Source organism: Pristis pectinata, chromosome 6 (assembly GCF_009764475.1).
Source record: "Pristis pectinata isolate sPriPec2 chromosome 6, sPriPec2.1.pri, whole genome shotgun sequence".
NCBI classification, from domain to species: Eukaryota; Metazoa; Chordata; class Chondrichthyes; order Rhinopristiformes; family Pristidae; genus Pristis; species Pristis pectinata.
The window spans coordinates 58,033,777-58,056,476 of record NC_067410.1 but is presented as its reverse complement, the minus strand read 5'-3'; the positions used below and the strand labels follow the sequence as shown (position 1 = coordinate 58,056,476).

At 39.7% G+C, this 22,700-nt stretch overlaps 1 protein-coding gene across 4 annotated transcripts in view; it reads left to right on the top strand.

Moving 5' to 3' along the window:
• septin2 (septin 2) overlaps nucleotides 1–22,700 on the top strand; it is a 91,751-nt gene that overhangs the window by 20,791 nt on the left and 48,260 nt on the right. For 2 of the 4 annotated variants that reach the window (XM_052017206.1, XM_052017210.1), the window contains 3 exons: nucleotides 1,457–1,570; nucleotides 9,051–9,095; nucleotides 20,745–20,925. In XM_052017206.1, the coding sequence (XP_051873166.1) occupies nucleotides 9,069–9,095; nucleotides 20,745–20,925 (208 nt within the window). In that variant the 5' untranslated portion in view covers nucleotides 1,457–1,570; nucleotides 9,051–9,068. Of the gene's footprint in view, nucleotides 1–1,456; nucleotides 1,571–9,050; nucleotides 9,096–20,744; nucleotides 20,926–22,700 lie in introns of those variants that run through there. The other 2 variants (XM_052017209.1, XM_052017207.1) reach the window with 1 other exon arrangement.

The window sequence follows — 22,700 nt, the reverse complement described above, 5'->3', positions numbered from 1 at the left end:
CCCCTGCCCCCCCCCCCCACCATCGGGCAGAAAATATAAAAGCCTGAAAGCGCGTACCACCAGACCACCATGCTCAAGGACCACTTCTATCCTACTGTTATATCCTAACGTTTTCCTAATACGATAAGACGGACTCTTGATCTCACAATCTACCTCATTATGGCCTTGCACTTTATTGTCTACGTGCACTGCACTTTCTTTGTAACTGTAACACTTCATTCTGCACTCTGTTATTGCTTTCCCTTGCACTACCTCAATGCATGGTTATAATGAAATGCTCTCTATGAATGACATGCAAAACAAGTTTTTTTCACGTACCTCGGTACATGTGACAATAATAAACCAATTTATCAATCCTTCTTCCAAATACCAATCAATGCCCCAAGTTTTTGACTGTTCTGGTGAGTGAAATGTTTTTCCTATCTATTGTGCCTAGGCTCCTCCAAAATAGATAGGGCTTCATTAGAGACAAAGTACAAAATAGAGGGGTTATGATAAACCTGTACAAAACGTTGTTATTGTGTCTAATGCAGGTTATAGAAAGAGGATGTGATTATGCAGGAAGTATTTATTGGAATGGTTCCAGAAATTAGGGATTTCATTTAAGAATAAATATAGAAGAATCTGGGGTTCTCATTGGGGCAGAGAAGATTGAGAGGAGATTTGATAATAGTGCACAAAAGGTTGACTGGTTTAAATAGGAGAGAGATTGTTCTCATCAGCGGAAGTCGGACCTGAGAACACATTTAAAGTGATTGGTAGGGAAGTGATGTGAGGGGTAGCTTGGTGGATTGGATTTTCATGCAACAAGTAGCTTTGAGCTGGAAAATATTGCTTGAAAGTCTGCAAGTTCTGATGTGGCCTTCAAAGGGAGATTGGATGAATAATTTAAGAGAATTGTGGGGCTGTGGGGTAGAGTAGGAGAATGGGACTAATATTTTATGAAAAAGGTGGCACACATGATGGACTAAATTGTCATTTGTGTTGTAGTAATTTATTTATTCTTCGTCTCTGACTCCTATCAACCAATTACTGCATTACAACGTGCTCCAATTCTGTGTGTTCATTTGTATATTTATCTCCTCTGCCGTACCAAGTTTCTGTACATTCATGGGCACTTGAGTGATCGCTTCATTGAATTCAGCTTGACAGGATAAATATGATCAATCCTATGCACATCTTTGCTAACTTGCTCTGATCAGTTTATGCAAGTGCTCTGTGATTCTGCCCAAGTGAAGAAATTGTCCAATATTTCTGTTAAACTGAAAGGTTTGTAGTTTTCAGTTTTATTTTCAATAACATGCCCATTGTCTTAATTTGCAATTTTTCTATCCAAAGGCAGTTCTTAACCATGGGAAAGTTAAGAAAAATTGCATCTGTTATTTCTTAATAATACAGAATAGGATACTTCACGTTTGGAGATTTCTCCAAATTTGTTATTTTACATTAAATCCAGCGGAGTTCTTTTACAAAATCAAAATACCGTGGATGGTGGACGTGTGAAATAAAACAAAATACTGGAATGACTTGATCAGCCAGCATCAGTGGAGTGAGGAAGTTTAGAATTAAGGTCAGTGACCTTCCATTTTAATTTGGTAAATCGGTTTATTGTTGTCGCATGTATCAAGGTACAGTGAAAAATTTTGTTTTGCATGCAATCCATACAGATCATTTCATTACAACAATACATTGAGGTAGTACAAGGGAAAGCAGTAACAGAATACAGAATAAAGTGTTACAGTTACAGAGAAAGTGCAGTGCCCATTTATTTACAGGATTTAGTTTTCTTCCTCTGTTGTAACATCAGATTTAAAAACTAATTAACAAGTATGCCATTTCATTTATCAGCTACTTCTGTTTTTGGCAAATATAAAAATGAAAAATGCCAGAATCACTCAGCAGTTCAGGAGCATTTGTGGAGAGAAACAAGGTTACTGGTCAATAACCCTAAGTCAGAATAGGAAAAGTGAGAAAACATGCATAGAACATAGAAAAAAAACTACAGCACAATTCAGGCCCTTCGGCCCACAAAGGGGAGGGGTGGGAAGAGTAAAGGGAATGATCATGATAGGGTGGAGCCAGGTAACAGGTAACATTTTGCTGTTGCAATCTGGGAAATAGAAACTCAAGTATGTGTTGGAGCTTTGAGGAGCAAAGCAGTTATTGGAAGTCTGGGACAAAAGAATACTGGAAATACCCAGGAGATCGTGTGGCATTTGTGGAGAGAAAAACAAAGTATCTGACACAAACAGGAAAGGCTGATTACCTGAAATTGAATTTGGTATTGAGTCCTGGGGGCTGCAACATGCCTAGATGGAAGATGTTCCTCAAGATTGCATTGAGCTTCATCCTAACAGTATGGGAGACTAAAGACAGGTCAAAATGAGATGGGGAAGAAATGGATGTTCAAGGTCACCCTTGCAAATTGAATTAAGGTGTTCTGCAAAGTGTTCACCCAGTGGATGTTTCATTTCTCTTGTGTAGAGATCACAGTGAACACCAAATGCAATGCACTAAATTGAATAAATGCATGAGTTGCTGGGATGATTCTTTGGATCTCTGGATGGCAGGAGGGACAGATGTGGCATTTCCCATGGTTGCATGGAAAATGCCATGAGAAAGGGAGTGTTTAGGGGAAATAGAAGAGTGAGCCAGGGAGTGCCTTTGGACTGCTGAAAGGAATGTCTGGTGGTGGAATCCCATTGAAGGTGGCAGAATTTGTGAAGCAGGTTCTTTCAGGAGTTCAGGAATGAGTTGAAAACAACTTGGTGCTTCACAAAGTTTTATTGGAAAAGTTTAAAACAAAGAAACAGTCTCAGCACATATGGCACTAGCTTTACTACTAGGAGATGAGCCGAGACAAAAGGAACTAATGATGAGCTGGGGGGGAGGGGGGGTGGTGCTGCAAGAGAGTGATTAACAAAAAAGACACCTTTTATACCTTAGATAAGAGGTACTCCTTAGCTAACAATAGCCCAATCAGGAAACCTATTAGATACCTGTGGCCAAACCAACCAATGAGAACACACATATTCACCTGATGCTAGGAAGTGGCTTATTAACCAATAAGCTAGGAAGCGGCCATTCCTTGTGCAGCCCCTTGAGGTGTATTAAACACTGTACATGTTAAGTGTATGGCTCATCTTTAGCTCTTTTTGTCTTGGCTCATCTCCTAGCAGTAAAGCTAGTGCCATGTGCTCTGTGACTGTTTCTTTGTTTTAAACTTTTCCAATAAAGCTTTGTGAAGGACCAGTTGTTTTCAACTTATTCTTGGACTCCTGAAAGAACCTGTGGATTTGAAAATAGCTGGATCCGACAATGGTCCACTGAATATGGAGGATGATGGGGTGGAAGGCAAGGATAGGAGAATCCCTGTTCTTATTCTGACCTGGAGGAGAGGGGGTGAGAGAAGAAGGATGGGAAATAAAGGAGGGCCCTTTCTCTTTCGAGAGGGGAGCAGAACCACTTCATGGTAGGCATTCCAGGAAGAGAAATTTTCAGCAAACCCAGATCACTCGCTCCACTTCATGTAAGAATGTAATCCTTTGTTGTATTCAATAATTATTGTAATCTGTTGTTCACCTTTTTGTACCTCATTACTTTGTTTTCCTTTTGTGATTCAGGTCCTTGCTAATCTAATGAATTTCCTCTTGCATTTATGTAACTACAATAAACTTTCTTTATCTGATCTTGTCTGTTGACTATAAGTACCTGTGATTGTTTTTCCTTTTGGATGTATGTATTGGTTTCATATAAAATGTGGTAAGTGTTTATAATAGAACACTGGCTCAGGTGGTGAAAACAAAAACCTTTCTGACATTTTTAAAAGGCTGTCGTATATTATGATGGAACTGCAAGTTTATTCAAGTGGATGTAATAAAAAGTACATGTATTGATTGTCCTTGCGCATGTTTCCACTGATCTAGTCAAGCATCTGCTGGTTTTATGCACCAAACTTTGAACACTGTGATCCAGTAACTGTTGTCATTGCTTATTAATGTGGGGAGTATGCGGCTGTTCAGAATTTGCAGATGTAACTTAGATGCTTAAAGAAAATTTTCATGGTAAGTTGGTCAGCAGTAATGTAGGCAAGGTTTGCTTTCGTGGTTTGGATTGTTAATGTAGTGGATGAGTATTTAGGACTTGAGTGTTCTTGAGACTTGGTAAGTTCGGATGTGATGTAGTTGTGGTAAGTGGCGCTGAGCTGAGAAAGACTGCAAGTTTAACAATGCAAAATGCAATTTTTAGCTATCGACCTGAAGTGAAAGGGTCCATTTCTCTTGTCCTTGGACTTCTTTCATCCTCCGTGCAGCTTCCTGATTTTTAATAACACCGTCTTTCGTTCTGCTTCTAAATGGAATTGTCCTTATTTTGATTTTTGTCTGGGTATTTCTATTCCATCTTGCACACTCAGTGAGCTTTAAAGAAAATTAGAGTGCTCTTTTTATTATCTCAAATTATTAAGTCTTTTCCATCTCTGACTTTTATTTTGTATAGCTTCTATTATAATAGTGTTTAGAATGTTTTTGGGGTACGAGTGGGAAGAAGATTCAGAGAGAGGCGTGTGTGTTCACAGGATCAGATTTGTTCAGATTGGCTTCTTGTAACGACTCTCATTTAACATTCTCATGTGTTCAAATCCACCCCCCGCACCTCTCTGTCTCTAGTCCACTCTAATGCTACAATCCCAAATGTGCAGTATTCATTCAACTCTGGCCATTTGTACCCTTTGTATCTAATCTTTCACTGGCATTTGTGCCATCAGCTGTCTAAGGACCTGGTTCTCAAACCCTTTTTCTCCTTTTAAAGCCCCGTTTCAAATATGATTGACTTTATCCTGTATTAAATTTTGCTTGTTTGGTGTTTCTTTAAACATTTGGTAAATCGGAGATCCTTTACTGTGTACTGTCACTCCAAGCTCTTGTTTTTGTGGCTGAGGAGACCAATTGATCTTTTTGCAGTGCTTAGCTCTGGGCTGTTGGTCATTAAATGTTACATGCTGCATTCTCATTCCAGATGGTATGACTTTGTTTCCAACATTTGGCAGAAAATTAAATGCAACCTTGTGTTACGCCCCATAAACTAAGTATAGAATCCACTTTTGAAGAGCATGCTGAATGGTTGAAGCATCTGTGTCTCGTGGCCAAGCACAAATTGCATTTGTTTTTTTTTGTTGCACTGGACTATGAAGTCTTTACAAAACTGTCTGAAAGTTCACTATAGAGCTGACTTGAATTGTGAATTGCAGAATCCTATTTGAATTCACAAATAGTCTCAACATTTTCTGTGATTTATTAAGTTTCATTTTATTTTACCCTGAATGCTGTGAAGGAATGAATGTATTGCTCTTCCTTGCTTTGCATGGTATTGGTCTGTTCAAAAGATCTAAAGGTCAGATAAAAAGTGTTTTTGGCCAAGGAGGTGCTGTGAACTGAAGAGGTGGTTGTGGTTATTAGACTGCATGGAGAGAAATAAACCTCTGGTATCAACTGGTGCTGAAGCTCATTGCTTTCTCAACTTTATCTGAAAATACATAGGAGGCACACAGGTCACAGAAATGGTTGATATTTTAGTTTTATTTTTGGATTCCCCAATTAAGATGTCAAATAACTCTAATTATCACAAGCATATCTCTGTACTCACTGGACCTGAAATGGTTTGAATTGTGGCATAGATGTTTGAATATGTACTTTTGATTTTTATATGTAGAATGTTTTTTGGTGGTTTGGGGAGTAACTGCCATTGCAAATAGCCTTGTTCGCGTGCAGGAACTGTAGTTCATTTCTCTTTTTTTCAAATAATTGCAACTTGTTATTTCTCAACACTGAGCATTTCAAACCATGGTTTTAGCATGTTTATTGGAGGCTTTGGATACAGAACTTTAAAATTTAATTTAAATATACATCACTGGTGTGATATTAGTACAGCTTGGACACAAGTGAGTCCACCTGAATAAAAAAGGCATGCACAACAGTGTTCCATGTGCACAGGTCATATAGTTGGCCATGATGCATCATTACAATACTATTTCCTTTTAAATGACATGTACATTATTGCAGAAAATCCTTTCACTTCTGAAATCCAGGACTTGCACTCTTGCATAGGTGAATGCTGAGTTTATAGTCCTTGATGTTGGGTTGTTCTGTAAGCTGCTATTCAAGTACAGATTTTTTTTAACACTGTTGAATTTTTTCAACTGAATTTGTGTTTTATGGAAACGTGGCTGTAGATGCCCGTAATTATATGATAAGTTAATGGGATAAATGTAAGTATTATGAACATCATAGTAATTAATGCATAATCTCCTGGACATTTGTGATCTCTTCTGCAGAAAAAAATCATAGGGGAAGCCAATATTTAAAATTATTGCTGATGGGCACAAAAACCAGTTTTGTGAAATCCCTAAGAGTACATCCAAACAGAGTCAGTAGCTTTGTGTCACGTATTGGGGAATTTTTCAGCAGTCCTGTTTACTATTTTGTCAGTTGATACTTTATCTATCCGAGTTTAGAAATTTTACTTTCTCTGTTCCCGTAAAGAAGAAAATACCTTCATTTCAAAAAAAAAGTGTTAAATTTAGTGAATTGTATCCAATTTGAAGACTTGTCCACAAGCTTGGGTGATCTAATTACCCACCGATACGGTGGTCCAAGGTCAATTGATCATTCTTAAAGAACAAAATCTCCAAGGTAGTTAAAGACAATGGCATATATGCATATGTTTTGGATACAAGGAATTTGTTGTTGATTAAGAGATGCAGTTTAATGGAATCAATGAAGAATAAAATGCTCGGTTTTATTTTTAGAACCAGAATAACACAATTTAGTACCAATTACAAGTAGGATGGGAGAAAAAAAATCATGGCAGCACTTAATGTTGTATGAAATCTTTCTTGAGTGATGGCACAGGCAATGGTGCTCAAACCATAGTAAGGTTACCTGACTGGCAATTTTGAAGTGTAACATGGTTGGTGTATTATTACCCCTATCCAGAATGCAACTCCTAGCTTAGCTTTTCAGTTTCTCTTTCTTATTTGCTAGTTTGCTTTCTGCATCTGTTTTTTATAATTGAAATACTCCCACTTAACATTGTCCCTTTCCCAGCTAAGCACTCAAGTTGGTGCTGTGTTACATTCTTTGAGAGTTCCCATTGCATTAGACTTGTAGCTTTTTTGCTGAATTTTTCTTCTGCTTTTCCAAATTTTAATTGCACATTTCTTTGGAGCCACACCTGAGGCTGCTTTTAACAGAATGTTTTCACTGTTTTTAAACAGAATGTTTTCACACCTTAAAGTTTAAAACTCTTCTAGGTAATTATAATTGAGTTTCATATTGAAGTTCACTCCACAGTTGGTGACTATATGATGGTGGTCATTTATGAGTGTGGACAGAATATTTGGGTGCATCAGTGGAGCTCTAATTCCCTTCTAATCTAGAGTTGCACATTTTCAGCTATTGGGGGATGATGGTCCAGAATATTTTTCCTCTGGTGTTCCCCACCAATATCCATAATAGAACAGGATGGCAGTAACCGCTCACTGCAATTGTAACCAAGATTGCTTGCCTCAGTACACAGACATAACTGAATTTGGGACTAACGTGGCCTGTGTCATTTGTGATTAGAATAATCATAGCAGGCAGACTGTGTCAGTGTATATACACTGTCAGAGTTCAGTATAAAACTATTGTGCATAGAAATGCATCAGATATGTGGATGTCTCTGGCTGCAGGAACCACCAATAGCTCAAGTCATTAAGTCGGAAGCTAATTTCACAGATGTGAATTCTTGGATGTTGTGCATTTGTAGTTACTTCTTAAAAACTAAACCTGACTGTTTTTGGTTTATTAACTCCCCAGTCCAAATGCAAAAACAAGTGATACACAGATGTTTTATTGCTGCATCCTCTTTTCAATAGAAGTTGCAGTGTCCACAGAAGTTGGAAAAATGGTCATTAGTATAGCAAGCTGTGTTTTTTTTTGATATTCCTTATTTCCTTTGATGAAGGAGGTGGCCATTTTGGCCCATTGAGGCTCTCACAGCAGTTCCATTCCCCCACTAATTTTCCCTGGAACCTATTTTGTCTACACTTCCATCAATACCTCCCAGATTCTATCACTCAATACACATTAGGGGGAAATTTACAGTAGCCAATTAACCTAACAACCCACATGTATTTGAGATGTGGGAGGAAACCAGAGCATCTGTAGGGAAGCAGAATGCAAGCCATGTAATGTGGTATTGAGTGAATAAGAATGAATGAAACCTCACTCATTTCAGAGAAGTAAGTAGGTGGAGTTGTATTCAATAATATATTCAGTTGTCAAATATAACAGTGAATAGATTAAGCATTGAGTCAAAAGTGGAGCTATACAGGATTCTAAAATGTCTATCATCAGAACAGTATAGAAAGATTACTTTCTCTTCATCTGTGGTGAATGTGGACAAGGCCTCACCAAATTATTCCAGTGTAGTTCTGCTTTGAAATGTTGTCAAATATCAAAAGCTTTGTCATTTTGTTTCACAGCAAAGTTACCTCCTCTTGTTAATTGCTGGAAGAATCCTGGCAGAACATTTTTACCTAGCAGTTGGAACATTTTCACGGAATTATAGAATTGTACAGTACAGAAATGTGTCCTGTCAACCCACTTTGTCGACGCTGATCATGATGCCTTTATGTGCTAATCCCACTTGCCTCTATTCCTCACTACTCCTTTCCTATCCAAATACCTGTCCAACTGCCTTTTAGTGTTGTAATTGTATTTACCTCTTACACCTCTGGCAGCTCGTTCTAGATAACCACCACCCTTTGTGTTGGGGGGGTGGGGTGGGGGGCTTGGGTCTGGAGAGAGGATCTTTCTAGGGAAGATTGCTATGTCAAATAGGTAGGTTAAATGGCCACTTTAATTAATTGAGTTATCTTTTATCCATAAGTTCTGTACAGTTGAATTGCTTGCATAGTTGAAATTGGTCCTTCACAACTAATCAAGACAACGTGTGCTGTTCTTGACTTTTGTTTTCCTGGTGCCTTCAGTGTATTTTTGTTTTTTCAGGTGAGAATTATTTGTACCATGTCACAGTCTTCAGACAAGTTCAAGGTAAGTATGTTTGAACAAAAGACTACATTTCATTTTCACAGTTGTCTAATTGGTGTATTAAGTATGTGCCCTCTCAAGGTGAATTTAGTCTAGTCATTCTTAAGTGATAAAAGCAGGTACTGGTCATCTTAGTTGGTGGTGGCCATTTTCTTGCATCATCTTTTGATGTGCAGTACATAGATGACTCTTCCACCTGTGTAGGGGAGGGGGTGCAGTCAGTGGAAAGAAACCAATTTTAAATATACTGGGCAGTGATTGAAAATGGCTCTAATTTGAGGTTTCTCTCTATGCCTCCAAAGGTAGATGGAGGCAATACTGATTCAAAAATAGAAGTGGATGGATTGACAATTTGTTTAAAGGCAAAAGAACAGAAGTGTGGTTCACTGAGCAGATGCTCATTGTAATTGCTGGTGCTTTTGGTTTTGAAGTGCACAGGAGGTGAATTGGGGAAAACTGGATTGTTTTACTTATCAATGGCAGTTAAAAGCTTTGCTTTAGGAATTTGCAGTGTTTGGTTGGAGGAAATTACATTTCATCCAAGAAAAGGGGTTGGAGAAGCTGTCTCAACATGTGGGTTTTGAGAGAGGTATTTATGTGAAGCTGGGTGTTATTGATATTGAACCCAATCTGTTTTGAGATATGTGGATTGGATGCAGAAGGAAGGTGAGGATGAATCTTTGAGTGAGTGAGGGGAAAGTCATTTAGGGTGTCTTCTGAACAGGTGAGAATGGGACTGAGTGAAGAAGTTCAGTTTAGCTGGGCACCAAAGGTTGGTATGCTGACTTGCCTCCAAGGCTGCAGATAGGTTGAGGAAGATGAGTGATGGTCTGCCAGTGATAGCAGATGTCATTCGTGGTTTTGCTCAGGGACTGGTCCCCTGCTGTGTCAGGGGTAGATATCTGATTGGAAGGGTTCAGATAGAGATTCTTAGGAAAGATGAGCATGGATTTGGGAGATAATAATGTGCTCAAAGACTTGAGGAAAGTGGAGTTGAAGATAAAGTGGTAAATGTACAAGTTCAGAGGGGTAGGGTTCATTTTGAGATTGTTTTGTGCTACCTCACATCTCTAGGGTCCCAAGTTTGATCCTGACATTGTGTGCTGAGTATACAGAATTTGTATGTTCTGTCTGTGACTGTACGGGTTCCCTCTGGGTGCTCTCATTACCTCTTGAATCCCAAAGAGTGGTGGGAGGTCAATTGCCTACTGTAAATTACCCCTTTAGTTGCCGTAAGTGGCGAGAATCTAAAGGGCATTGATAAGCTAGAATAAGTTGCAAGGCTATGGGGAAATAAGGAGAATAAGATTGATTGGATTGCCCTGTTCGGAGTTTGCATTGATCGGATTAAGTTTGGTGGTCTGCTGTGTTTTAATAAGTAAATAAGAGGATTATCATGGACGATTTGAGTGAAAGGAACCATTTTTGATACCAGTTGGCATGGTGGCAATGAAGAAAAGCTGTGATTACCAGTTGCAAATAAGGAGTTGAGAAGCTCAAAGGCTGAGGGGAGATTGCTGATAAAGCAAAGATATAAATTCTGGACGAGTTGTAGGGAGAATCCTGTGGAAAGTATGGCTTGCTGGGGAAGAGCTAGAAAGAGCATGTTCAAAAAGTTGGCAACTAAATATTCATGAGCACCTTGCATTTGAAGGTGAGAGTTGTGGGAGTGGGGCAGGTACAGGACATTGAAGGGGATGGTCTGTGGGTTAGAGAGTTGTGAGTTAAACTCTGTTGGCAAAGGAAAGCTGAGCTCGAGGTGCATCAGAACATTTTGCAAAATCTGTCTGCATAAGTTGCAAGACAAGGGAGAGTATTGAACCTGAACCAGATGAAGCAATCAGGCTGAGGAAGGGGATGAGGACAGCAAATAGAGTCGAGGGCTTGAGTGAGTGAATTGGGTGAGCAAAGAATTAATGGTTAGTACTATTTTAAAATGATCCAGAGAAGGGAAAGGGAATAAAAATGGAGTAATGTACAGACCAATTAACACACGCCAGTCAATGATTTGAGGTTCTGAGAAAGAGACCAGGCAAGCCCCTGGGTAGCTGAGGACATGTGTATTAAGAGAGATGAAGGAAGGGCTGGGAACTTGAAAGGGGCAGGGTGAACTAAGCTGTAGGTTGAAATCTCTTAATGTGAATATGTTTGATACAGAAGTTGAGGGAGATCAGTGAGAGAGTCCTGAGGCTTGGGTGGTGGAGCAAAGGTTTTTAAAGCAGGGTTTGAGACAGGTAGAGCAAAGTGAACTGCTTAATGGAGGAGGTTACCAAAGGGTTGTATGTTATTGAGATTTGTTAATAAAGTCCATATTGCCACTGAAATTCTAGAAACACAGTAAAACTCTGATGATCTGTTACCCTTGGGATTTTGGTAGTGCCAGCCTATTAGATTTTGCTTATAATACCCCAATATTTTTATTTCACCTTTTTTACATTTTACAGTGAGATAAATTTTTCAGTGAACCTGGCAAGTTTAAAAGGAGGGGGGAAATATACAAGCACTCCAGCCTTAAACTTATCCACATTCCTGACCCCTGGTGTTCTGGACCCCATTCCTCACTCCAGCCACAGAATCAGTCCACAATCCAGAGTCCAGCTCCAGCCACACTTCAGGCCCCTAGCTGCATGCTATCTTGCACTCTAGACTCCTAGCTCACATTTTGGATTAATGAATGAGACAGATGCCAAGCCATCAGGATTTCCAACAATTGCACGCCAGATTATTGGAGTTTTACAATAGATCTAACTAAGTGAGAATTGTATTTGGTGTGTGAAATTACAAAGAAACATAAAGTGGCTTTCAAGAAATGCATACTATTGTCTTAAACTTTTAGTTTTTAACTTAATGGCTTGCTTTACAACAGAAGGAGAGGGACCACCTGGAGAAAGAATTTATATTACTATCTGAAGAATGTGTTATCCAGCTGTGATACTGTTTAGTGGCTTGAAATCTCAAATAAACACAGCTAAAACTGTGCAATCATCTGTAAATTCAGCCAAACCCACATCAAGGGCATGAGCTTGAATTAGAATTTGACATGATGGGAGAAAGGGAAAGTACTGCACTGGGGAAGACAATCAATCAAATCATTGTTGAGCTCTGCCCAAGCTAAGAAACCTTATAGTTGAATCAGAGCTTCTGTTTATTTCAGTGGAGCATTGGACATTTTTGAAAGGCATTTATCCAGACTTCATTTCTGGAATCTATAAACTTCTAATCCGTTCCTTGGCATAATAGGTCTTTGGGAAGCAGGGTGGTTTGCCTACTGTCTACTATATTTGATACTGTTTGAAAATAAATCTTGTAGGATTAAAATGTTTGTAGTATCCAACATGGAACAATGGAACTTTATTTCTTAAAGTTGAGGAATTAAGATGCAAAAAAAATTAGTGACTAGGCTGATTGTCTGGTGTGAATCCTTGTGTTTACTTCATGAGTGGACAACAGGATGACTGTTGCCTTGACATGTCGAAGGCACTATTATTGCTCCTTGCAGTTCCAACCACAAGGGAATCTGAACATTGGGTGTTTTAAATTGTCCTTTTTTTTTGAGTGTGGCACACTCTTTCACTGTTGTACTCCCTCATTTGCATTCCAGTCCAGAGCAGAGCAGTAAGATATCAAGTTGAACTGCATATCTAGCATGTTAGTTTACTAAAAATATTATAAACTAGTCCACATTTTAGATTTCTTTGAACAGCTGGATGCAGAAGAATGTTGTGTAAAACTAACATTTATTACTGAAGCTATTCACAGTTACTCTGTACTACAAAACTCACCAGTTGCTTGTAAGGCTGTTGATGAGCTCCAAGTTTTGTGTTTATCTTTGGGACTGATGAAACAAAAGTTTTAAGATAGCTATTAATAAGGATAAGTGTGGACCTTGTAGGAGAGTATTAAATTGGGACTGGGAAAATTACGAGAACGTTAGGCAGGAACTAGGGAGAGTTAATGGGGAACAGCTGTTTTTGGGCAAGTCCACATCTGACAAGTCGAGGGTATTTAAAGACCAGCTGCACAGAGTGTGGGACAAGTATGTTCCAGCAAGAAGGAAGGAGAAGAACGATGAAGTAAAGGAACCTTGTATTATGAGATGGTGAATTTAGTCAAGAAAAGGGAAGCGTATGTAAGGTTTAGGAAGCAAAAAATTAAACAGAACCCTTGATTATAAAGAGGATAGAAAAGAACGCAAGAAAGGAATTAGGGGAGCCATGAAAACTCCTTGTATAGTAAGTAGGATTAAAGGAACTCCCAAGGCATTCTATATGTACATCAAGAGCAAGAGGATAACTAGGGAGAGGGGGTAGGACCACTCAAGGATAAAGGAGGGAAAAGGTGCTTGGAGGCAGAGGATGTGGGGGAGGTCCTAAGTGAGTACTTTGGGTATTTTCCAAGGAGAAGGACATGGGTGATGGTGACATCAGTTTGAAGCATGCTAATATGCTAGGGCATTTTGAGATAAAGAAAGGTTGGGTCTCTTGAAGGGGGATAGGTCCCCAGGACCTGATGGGATATAGCCCAGGTTATTGAGAGAGACGGGATGAGATTGCTGGGGCCTTGACCAAGATCTTTGTGGCCTCTCCAGCCACAGATGAGGTCCTGAAGGACTGGCGAGTAGCTAATGTTGTTCTGTTTTTCAAGAACGGAAACGGGGAAAATCCTGGAAACTATAGACCAGTGAGTCTCAGGTCTGTGGTAGGGAAGCTATTGGAGAGGATTCTTAGGGGTAGAATTTGAGCATTTGGCAAACCATAGCCTAATTAGGGATAGTCAGTGTGGCTTTGTGTGGGGCAAGTCGTGTTTTATTAACTTGATTGAGTTTTTTGAGGTGACAAAGATGATCGATGAAGGTAGAGCTGTAGATGTCTACATGGATTTTAGTAAGGCGTTTGACAAGGCCCCTCATGGTAGGCTCAAACAGACAATTAAGGTGCGTCGGGTCCACAATGACTTGGCTGTTTGGATTCAGAATAGGCTTGCCCATAGAAGACGGGTAATGGTCGATGGGACTTATTCTGGCTGGAGGTCCTTGACTAGTGGTGTTTGCTGGGATACATACTGGGACCTCTGCTGTTTGTGATATACATAAATGAATTGGATGAAAACATGGATGGGTGGGTTAGCAAGTTCGCAGACGATACAAAGGTTGGTGGCATCTTGGATAGTGTAGAAGATTGCCAAAGGATACAGCGGGATATCTATCAATTGCAGATATGGGTGGAGAAATGATGGATGGAGTTTAATCCAGCCAAGTCTGTTGGCTTTGGAAGATCAAATGTAAAGAAACAGTACGCAGTTAATGGCAGGACCCTTAACAGTGTTGATGTACAGAGGGATCTCGGGGTCCAAGTCTCTTGCTGCCTGAAAGTGGCTGCACAGGTTGATAGGATGGTAAAGAAGGCACTGCTGTCTTTATTAGTCAAGGCATTGAGTTCAAGAGTCAAAGTTATGTTGCAGCTTTATAAAACTCTGGTTAGGCTGCATCTGGAGTACTGCATTCAGTTCTGGTTGTCCCATTATAGGAAGGATGTGGAGGCTTTGGAGAAGGTGCAGAAGAGGTTTACCAGGATGCTGCCTGGATTAGAGGGCATGTGCTATGAGAGGCTGGACAAATTTGGATTGTTTTCTCTGGAGTGATGGAGGCTGAGGGGGGGACCTGGTAGAAGTTTATAAGATTATGAGAAGCATAGATAGACAGATGGTGGTATCTCTTTCCCAGGGTTGAAATGCCTAACACCGGAGGGCATGCATTTAAGGTGAGAAGGGGAAAGTTCAAAGGAGATATGTAGGGCAAGTTCCCCTTGCATGGGGAGTGGTAGGTGCCCAGAATACGCTGCCAGGGGTGGTACTGGATGGCAAATACAATGGAGGTGTTTAAGAGGCTCTTAGACAAGCACTTGAATGTGTAAAGAATAGAAGGATTTGGACATTGTGTAGGCAGAAGGGATTAGTTTAGTTAAGTCTTTAATTACTAGTTTAATTAGTTTGGCATAACATTGTGGGCTGAAGGGCCTGTTTCTGTGCTCTACTGTTCTATGAAATGGTGCAGTGTTATTAATAAGGGAAGAGATCACAGTAAAAAATAACCTTGTTTTAGGAGATTATGATGTAGAATTAATTTGTGTCAAGCTAACCATAACAAAGGGCAGAAAACATTAGTAGGAATTATTTGGAAGCTGCCAAATAGTTGATACAATATTGGATTTAAATTTAAAGAATGTGTGAGATTCTAGATTAATGAGGAATCGACTCAGCTAGTAGAGCTATTGCTTCACAGGTCCAGTAACCCAAGTTTCATCCCAGCCTCTGGTGTTGTCTATGTGCAGTTTGCACATTCTCCTTGCTGCCATGTTGTTTTTTTCCCTCTGGGTGCTCCTGTTCCTCCCATTACCCGAAGATGTGCAGGTTGGTGGGTTAATTGGCCTCTAAATTGCCCCTAGCATGTAGGTCAGTGGTAAAATCTGGGAATAGTTGATGGGAATATGGGGAGAATAAAATAGGATGTGTAAGTGAGTGTTTAGTCAGCATGGACTTGATGGACAATGGGACCTGTGTGTTGGATCTCTTCTCTGTCTAACTTGGTGGGTCAGGCAGAATCTGTGGAAGAAAATGGGGATTTGACTTTTTGGGTCAAGACCCATCATTTGAACTGAAAATAGAGTACAAAGATCTCCTCCTTTGCTTCCCTCAGAATCCTGGAATAGATCCCATCAGGTGCTGCGGACTTATCCATAGGTCTTCAAGAGACCTAACACCACCACCATCTAAATATGTTGATATGCCCTGGAATATAAATGTACTCCTCCCTAAAATCACCATCATCTATGTCTTTCTCCTTGGTGAATACTGATGCCAAGTACTCATTGAGGACCTCACCCACTTCCTCTTGCTCCACGCATAAATCTTTCTTTGTCCTTGAATGGATCTACCCTTTCCCTAGCTACCCTTGTGCTCCTTGGGATTCTCCTTAATTCTATTTGCCAAGGACATTTCATGGCCCTTTTTAGCTTCCCTAATTTCTCATTTTAGCTCTTACCTGTTTCCTTTATATTCCTCAAGTTTCTGGTTCGATTTCAGCTTCTTAAACCTTGCATATCCTTTTTCTTTTTGACCGAACTTGCAATATCTCTTGTCATCCAAGGTTCTTGATCCTTTTCATCTTTTTCTTGTATCCTCAGGGATATGCTGGCCCTGAACTCTGACAACTGAACTTTAGAAGACTCCCACATTTCAGATGTGGATGTATCTTTAAACAGCTACTTCCAAGCTATTGTCCTCAGTTCCTGTCTAATACTGTTGTAATTAGCCTTTCCCCAATTTTGCATTTTCATGTGTGGACTAGTCTTCTCCATAACAATCTTAAAGTTCATGGAATTATGATCATTGTTTCCAAAATGCTCCCGCACTGAAACTTGGATCACCTGGCCACGCTCATTCCCCAATACAAGGTCTAGCATGGCCCATTCCTGGTTGGACTATTTCATATCGTTTCAAGAAACTCTTCTGCATGCACCTAACTAATTCTGCCCCATTTTAGCTGCTGGCACTAAGGAAGCCCCAGTCAATATTGGGGAAATTCAAACCTCCCACCATAACAACCCTGTTTTTGCATCTTTTCATGATCTGCCTGAATATCTTTTTCTCTAGCTCCCAGGACCACAGTATAACTGCATCATGGTGTCTGCACCTTTCTTATTCCTTGTGTCTACCCATATGACCTTGCTGGATGAGCCCTCCAAGATGTCCTGTTGGTGCAGCCTTGACATTCTCTCTAATCAGTAATGCAGCTCCTCCACTTCTTTTACATTTTTCTCCTGCAACAGGAGGGTAAAGATCTGCTACAGAAGACCTCTAATCTTTCTACTTGGTATCATGGAGTTCACCAACTGAATAACTAAACTAAGCAATCAAAAGCATTTACTGTCAAAGTGATATCAATTATACAATGGCCATTATCGAATGCAGTAGATCTGCCACAGTGTGAGCTGGTGAATTTTGAAGGACAGCTGCTTAACCGAACCTGCACCAAATGTTAGAGAACCAACACAAGGCATAACTGGTGTTAGTACTGGGATGGCTAGCTACTTGTGTCCTTGTGAAAACTAGACATCTCCATGTGGTGTACTGCCATACCATGTGCAAGAGTCTCAGGATAAATCCAGCTTTTCCAAACCACATCCATGAAAAACTGAATCAGGAGTCTGTCACCTCGTGTGCCAGATTTACCTTTGGATAAAGTGCAATGCTAGTGAGCTTGTCTGCACCAATAGGGATAGGGTATGGGTGAAGCCACGGTGATGGGTCAAACCTGTTTGCTACAACTGAGTGGCTTGCCAGGCTACCTCAGAGTGTAGTTGAAAGTAAGCCATGTAGTAGTTAGTGTCATCCATGTCAAATGAGTTACTGAGTGTCCTTTAAGGAAGGAATTTATCATTAACTAAAGATTTTGACAATCTGACAGCTTCTCTGTCACTTTCACTGAGAGTTGCTTCATTTTCAAAGTTAAAAAAAAATCAATTTAAAAAATTCATTCAATTTTTTTAAATTTCAAACTTTGAACTTCCTCTAATCGTTAGTACAGTAACACATCATTACTGTACAAAGGCAAATGCTCACTTGATCAAAAGCTGCAAGAGGTAGATTTGCTATTGAAAATTCTCAACTGCATTGATGTAGTCTCTGAAATGATTTTCTTTTTGATCCCAGGCTGATCTTTGGATGTTTTCTTTGCTTTCAGATTGTTTGGATCTTGGCTGACATCCATTTGGACAGTTAGCTCTATTTCTGTTTCATTTGTTCATTGCAAAGTTCTGCAACTTTATTTGGTCTATTCTCTACTGTAGCAGAGTTGGTTCTAATTTATCACCATATTCAATCGTTCAGACATTGACTAATAATCCAAAAAGTAACTTAATTGATTTTGCTGCTTTGTCATTATTAATTTATTTCTCCAAGTTATCAAAAAAGCTTTTTATTAATAGTAACTAACTTAGGGGACTGGTGGCTAACAGTACAAAGTACATGTATGTGTTCTTAAAGAACAATTTTAATTAAATATTCCTCTAAGTAAATATAAGATTAAAAAAATATACATGAGCAAAACATAGTGGAGGTATTCAAGTTGAGCAGCATCAGGCAGTTAACGTTTCTGGTATGTGCCCTTGCATTGGAACTTAAATTTTGCAATGTACAGTTTTTTCCTTAAAATATCTTGGCAGAAAGAAGTTGGGTGGGAACTGGAGGAAGTAGGGGAAGGTCTGTGAAAGTAAACAGCGGGGGGGTAATAAATGGCATGGGAAAAGGGGCTGATAGTAAAGATAGGAAAAAAATCAGAGGAGCTGTAAAAAGGAATAGTAGAATGAGGAAAGAAATGAGATTTTAATTGAGCATCACAATATATCAAGCAGGTATTAGCATCACTTACTGATACAACCCTCATTAAAACTCATTTTGGTTTTTGCCAAAATCTCTCGTGACAACTTTGATCTTAACACATGTTGGATTGGAGTGGAATAGCCAGGGAAAGGTGAGATTGGTTTGCCTTTCACAGCTGCATTCAATTCAATGTGGTATCAAAGAACCCAGGAAAATCGTAAGTTTTTATAATGGGGAGCTCTTCCGTTTCAAATATATCACCTTGATATTCAGCAGCAGTACCACTGTCATCACTAAATGTAACATTGTCAGTATCAGTGGTTGAGGGTCACTAGTGACTTGCTTATAAATAGCCACTTCAAAGGCAGTGCAGAAGCTAGGTAGTCTAACTGCTTAAAGTGCTTCCTTTACAAAGCTTAAATTGAATCATGATTGACACCATCTAATGGAGATTGCCATTGAATTCGCTATTCACTCTTGATCACTGAGCTATGGCTGCAGTGTACTTTCTTGAGGGTGCACTGCAGAGCCTCACCAAGTTAATTTCAACACCACCACTTAGCCTGCAATTTTTATGAAGGGCAGGAAAATGTGAGAACACCATCATTTAAGGTCCCACAACATTCTGGCATAGATTTTTATTCCTCCTTACTGGATCACAGCTTGGAATTTCCTGCTGAATACTCCTGATTCTATCATCACCGTGACTATAAAGGTTTGAGGAAGCTGCCACCACATCTTGGGTTTAATAGAATGGGCAGTAAATGTTGCCTAGGCAGCTCCATGTCTATGACACAGCATAATAGAATTTTCAGCAAAGTAACAGGACATTCACAGTGCAGTGGTTAGTGTAACACTATTACAGCGTCAGCAACCTGGGTTCAATTCCTGCCACTGTCTGTAAGGAGTTTGTACGTTCTCCCCGTGTCTGCGTGGGTTTCCTCCCACATTCCAAAGATGTACGGGTTAGGAAGTTGTGGGCATGCTACGTTGGTGCCAGAAGCATGGCAACACTTGTGGGCTGCCCCCAGAACACTACACAAAAGATACATTTCACTGTGTTTCAATGTACATGTGACTAATAAAGATACCTTATTCCAAAAGTCCATGCCAGTTTGCTTTACAAAAGCCTCTGGCACAACATCACCTTTTCCTTTCAACTTTCTATTCCTTTGACCTTTATGTACTGGTACAACTTCTCTTCAAAATCCTCCATGCTCCTTGCCTCAATCATGCCATGTATTAGCAAGTTTCGTGCTTTAACAACTCTATATAAAGAAATTTCTCCAGAATTCATTATAAATTTTTTCATAATTATTACTTGCTTATGGTTTCTAGTTCAAAATATCTTTTCTACATCTACAGTCTCAAATCTCTTCACTCATTGGAAGAAAAAATATCCCTCCTACTACCAACAATGAGTTGTTTTTATGGACGAACTTCATGACAAATACGGACAATGCAGTTCAAATAAAAGGCGGTTGTTAGAAGTATTGGAAGGGATGTAGCAACAGGAAGTCAACTTCTGCAGACATGAGATGCATATAGATGCAAGGCTTTGGCTGTTTAACATCTGGGTAAATGTGTTTGAAGCTAAGTGTCAATAAATACTGGTACTGCTAGAACTAGAATTTAAGATGAAATATCTTAACACACAGAAACATGCATTGAACGCATAGTGAAATGCATCTTTGCAGAGTGTTCTGGGGGCCACCTGCTAGTGTTGCCACGCTTCCGGCACCAACGTAACATGCGCACAACTTCCTAACCCGTATGTCTTTGGAATGTGGGAGGAAACCGGAGCACCCGGAGGAAACCCACACAGACACGGGGAGAACGTACAAACTCCTTACAGACAATGACCGAATTGAACTTGGGTCGCCGGCGCTGTAATAGCGTTATGCTAACTGCTACACTACTGTGCCTAATGAATTTGGTTTAATATGTACAGGTCACTGCAGGTGCTTTATGTGGGTTTCACATTCTTTTGGGAGATGGGACATCATTCTTATCCGATTTCATGAAGAATCAATGTTCTTTGATCAGAAATATTTAGCAATGAGCTCCATTCACCTCCAGACCTCAAGTTAAACTCAAGAGAATAGAGGGCCAGCAGGTCAGCTGTCTGCATCTGGTGCTGAGGATGTAGAGACCATGGGAAGTGGGTGGGGTGCAGAACTAAATGATTTTTGGATCTCTTTTTTTCTGTGAATGTTTGAAGTTCATTGAAAGAATTGAATTTGTAATTTTAAGTGGGTGGTTTGTTTTCTCTAGATGCTGCAGCAACAACAACTATTGCAGCAGCAGCAGCAGCAGCAGCAGCAGCAGCAGCAGCAGCAGCAAGCCCAGTTTACAAATCCTGAAACTCCTGGGTATGTGGGATTTGCAAATCTTCCTAATCAGGTACATCGCAAGTCTGTGAAGAAAGGATTTGAATTCACACTCATGGTAGTTGGTAAGTGTTAATGAAAATATATTCAATGAAATGAAAAATGTCTTTCAACTCGCTGCCTGCTGGGGTTATGGGTGTGCGGAGGTTATTAGTTTCTCAGCTACGAGATGTTTCATATTTTAGCAATGGAGGATATTGATGCTCACGTAGAATTGAAATACAGGTCCTCCCCAGCTTATGAAGGCCCGACTTATGTACAGCTCGTACATAGTTGAGCAGTTGGGAGATTAGTGGTACGGACTTGCAGGCTGCTGCAGGACATCTTCTGTTGTGTGGAAACTCATTTTGTAGCTGTGTTACAAACAGTTCACGGATGGAACACTGCCGTAACCAGTGTACCTTATACAAGCTCTAATGGAGAATTAGAAATGTATCTCCAATCACATTGGTCACTAAGTGGAGAATAATGTTAGATGACTACCAGCTAATTTCCTGCAGTAATTGGGCAGAATGTAGCTATTTATATCTTGTACTCTATTCTTGCTGCCTGCTTCTGTCCATTTGGTTTTCTTTCTTCTTTTCTCTCCCCTTTCTTTATTTCAGGCTAGGTTTTCCTTCCTGCCTTAGAATCTGTTGCAACAGTAAGAAAGTGGTAATTGGCAAAAGTTCTGTTGAGTCAGAACTTAATGAATACTATAAATAAAAGAAATCCATCTGAGTAAGAATGTGGTAGTTTTAGATTTTTCATGTTAATTACTGCTATGCTGACTTCCAATGTTACTTTAATGATTTCACATATATCCCCAAATCCTTTGCTCATTTATTTCATTCAGTTATGTAGGTGATTGTAATTTTCTCAAAGTGCATCACCTTGCACTTCTCTGTTAATATTCATTTTCTTCTTAACCATCCAGTCATGCTTTTCTACATTCATCAGTAATTTATTTTGCTTTGTAGCTTCTCTCTCATTGTTAGTACCAAGATCCTAAGGTCAGGATGTGTAGAAGGAACTATGACTTGCATCTGAACCAGGGATCACTAATCATGCCTCATGGGCATCAGGAGATGATATTAGATTGTGTCATCCTTCAATGTTAAAATGAGATATTTGAAATTCTTGGTTCATATAGAAATTGTGGTGCTCTATATAGTCAAACACATCAAGGTTTGATATAGTATGTTGTGCTGAATTCATACTTGCATTAGAGAGACACCACTGACAACTGGTGAAAGGCATACATAGCTTTATTCAAACCTCTTAATTGCAAAGACAACATGCAAACACTGACACCTTGCACAGTATACTACACATAAAGACAAGAGGTGAATAGTTTTGGTCAGACTTGTGGCTTCCTTTTGTTTTAAGTCCCAGATTCAGGGCCTCTCCTTGCCAGTGTGTGATCCCATTTTCTTGTGCTGTTCCAGGGTTTGGTAAAAAGTTAAATCCAGTTTCCAAGGCCATCTCCCTCCTATTCCTCCTGTTCTCAAGTATGATGGGACCACATCAGTAGTCCAGTCCAAGCCTGACCCATTTTGTCCATCTTTGTCATATTGCAACTGGACTGTTGTCTGCCACAGTATCACCTCCATTTTCCATTTTGGTTATGTAGTATCCAAGCTATTGGTACCAAGCTAATCAGCTATAGAGGAACTTGGAACTGATTGCTCCTAAAAGTTAATTGAACTCTCATGATCAAGTCTCATTGCATAGTTATTTCCCTCTCTCAACCAAGGCTTCGAGCTATCTTTTGTTATAGTACCTTGATTGTTATTGGAGAGGGCCCATTGTTTCTTATCTCACCACAACCAGATGGCTATTGTCTTGTTGCTTCCAATTT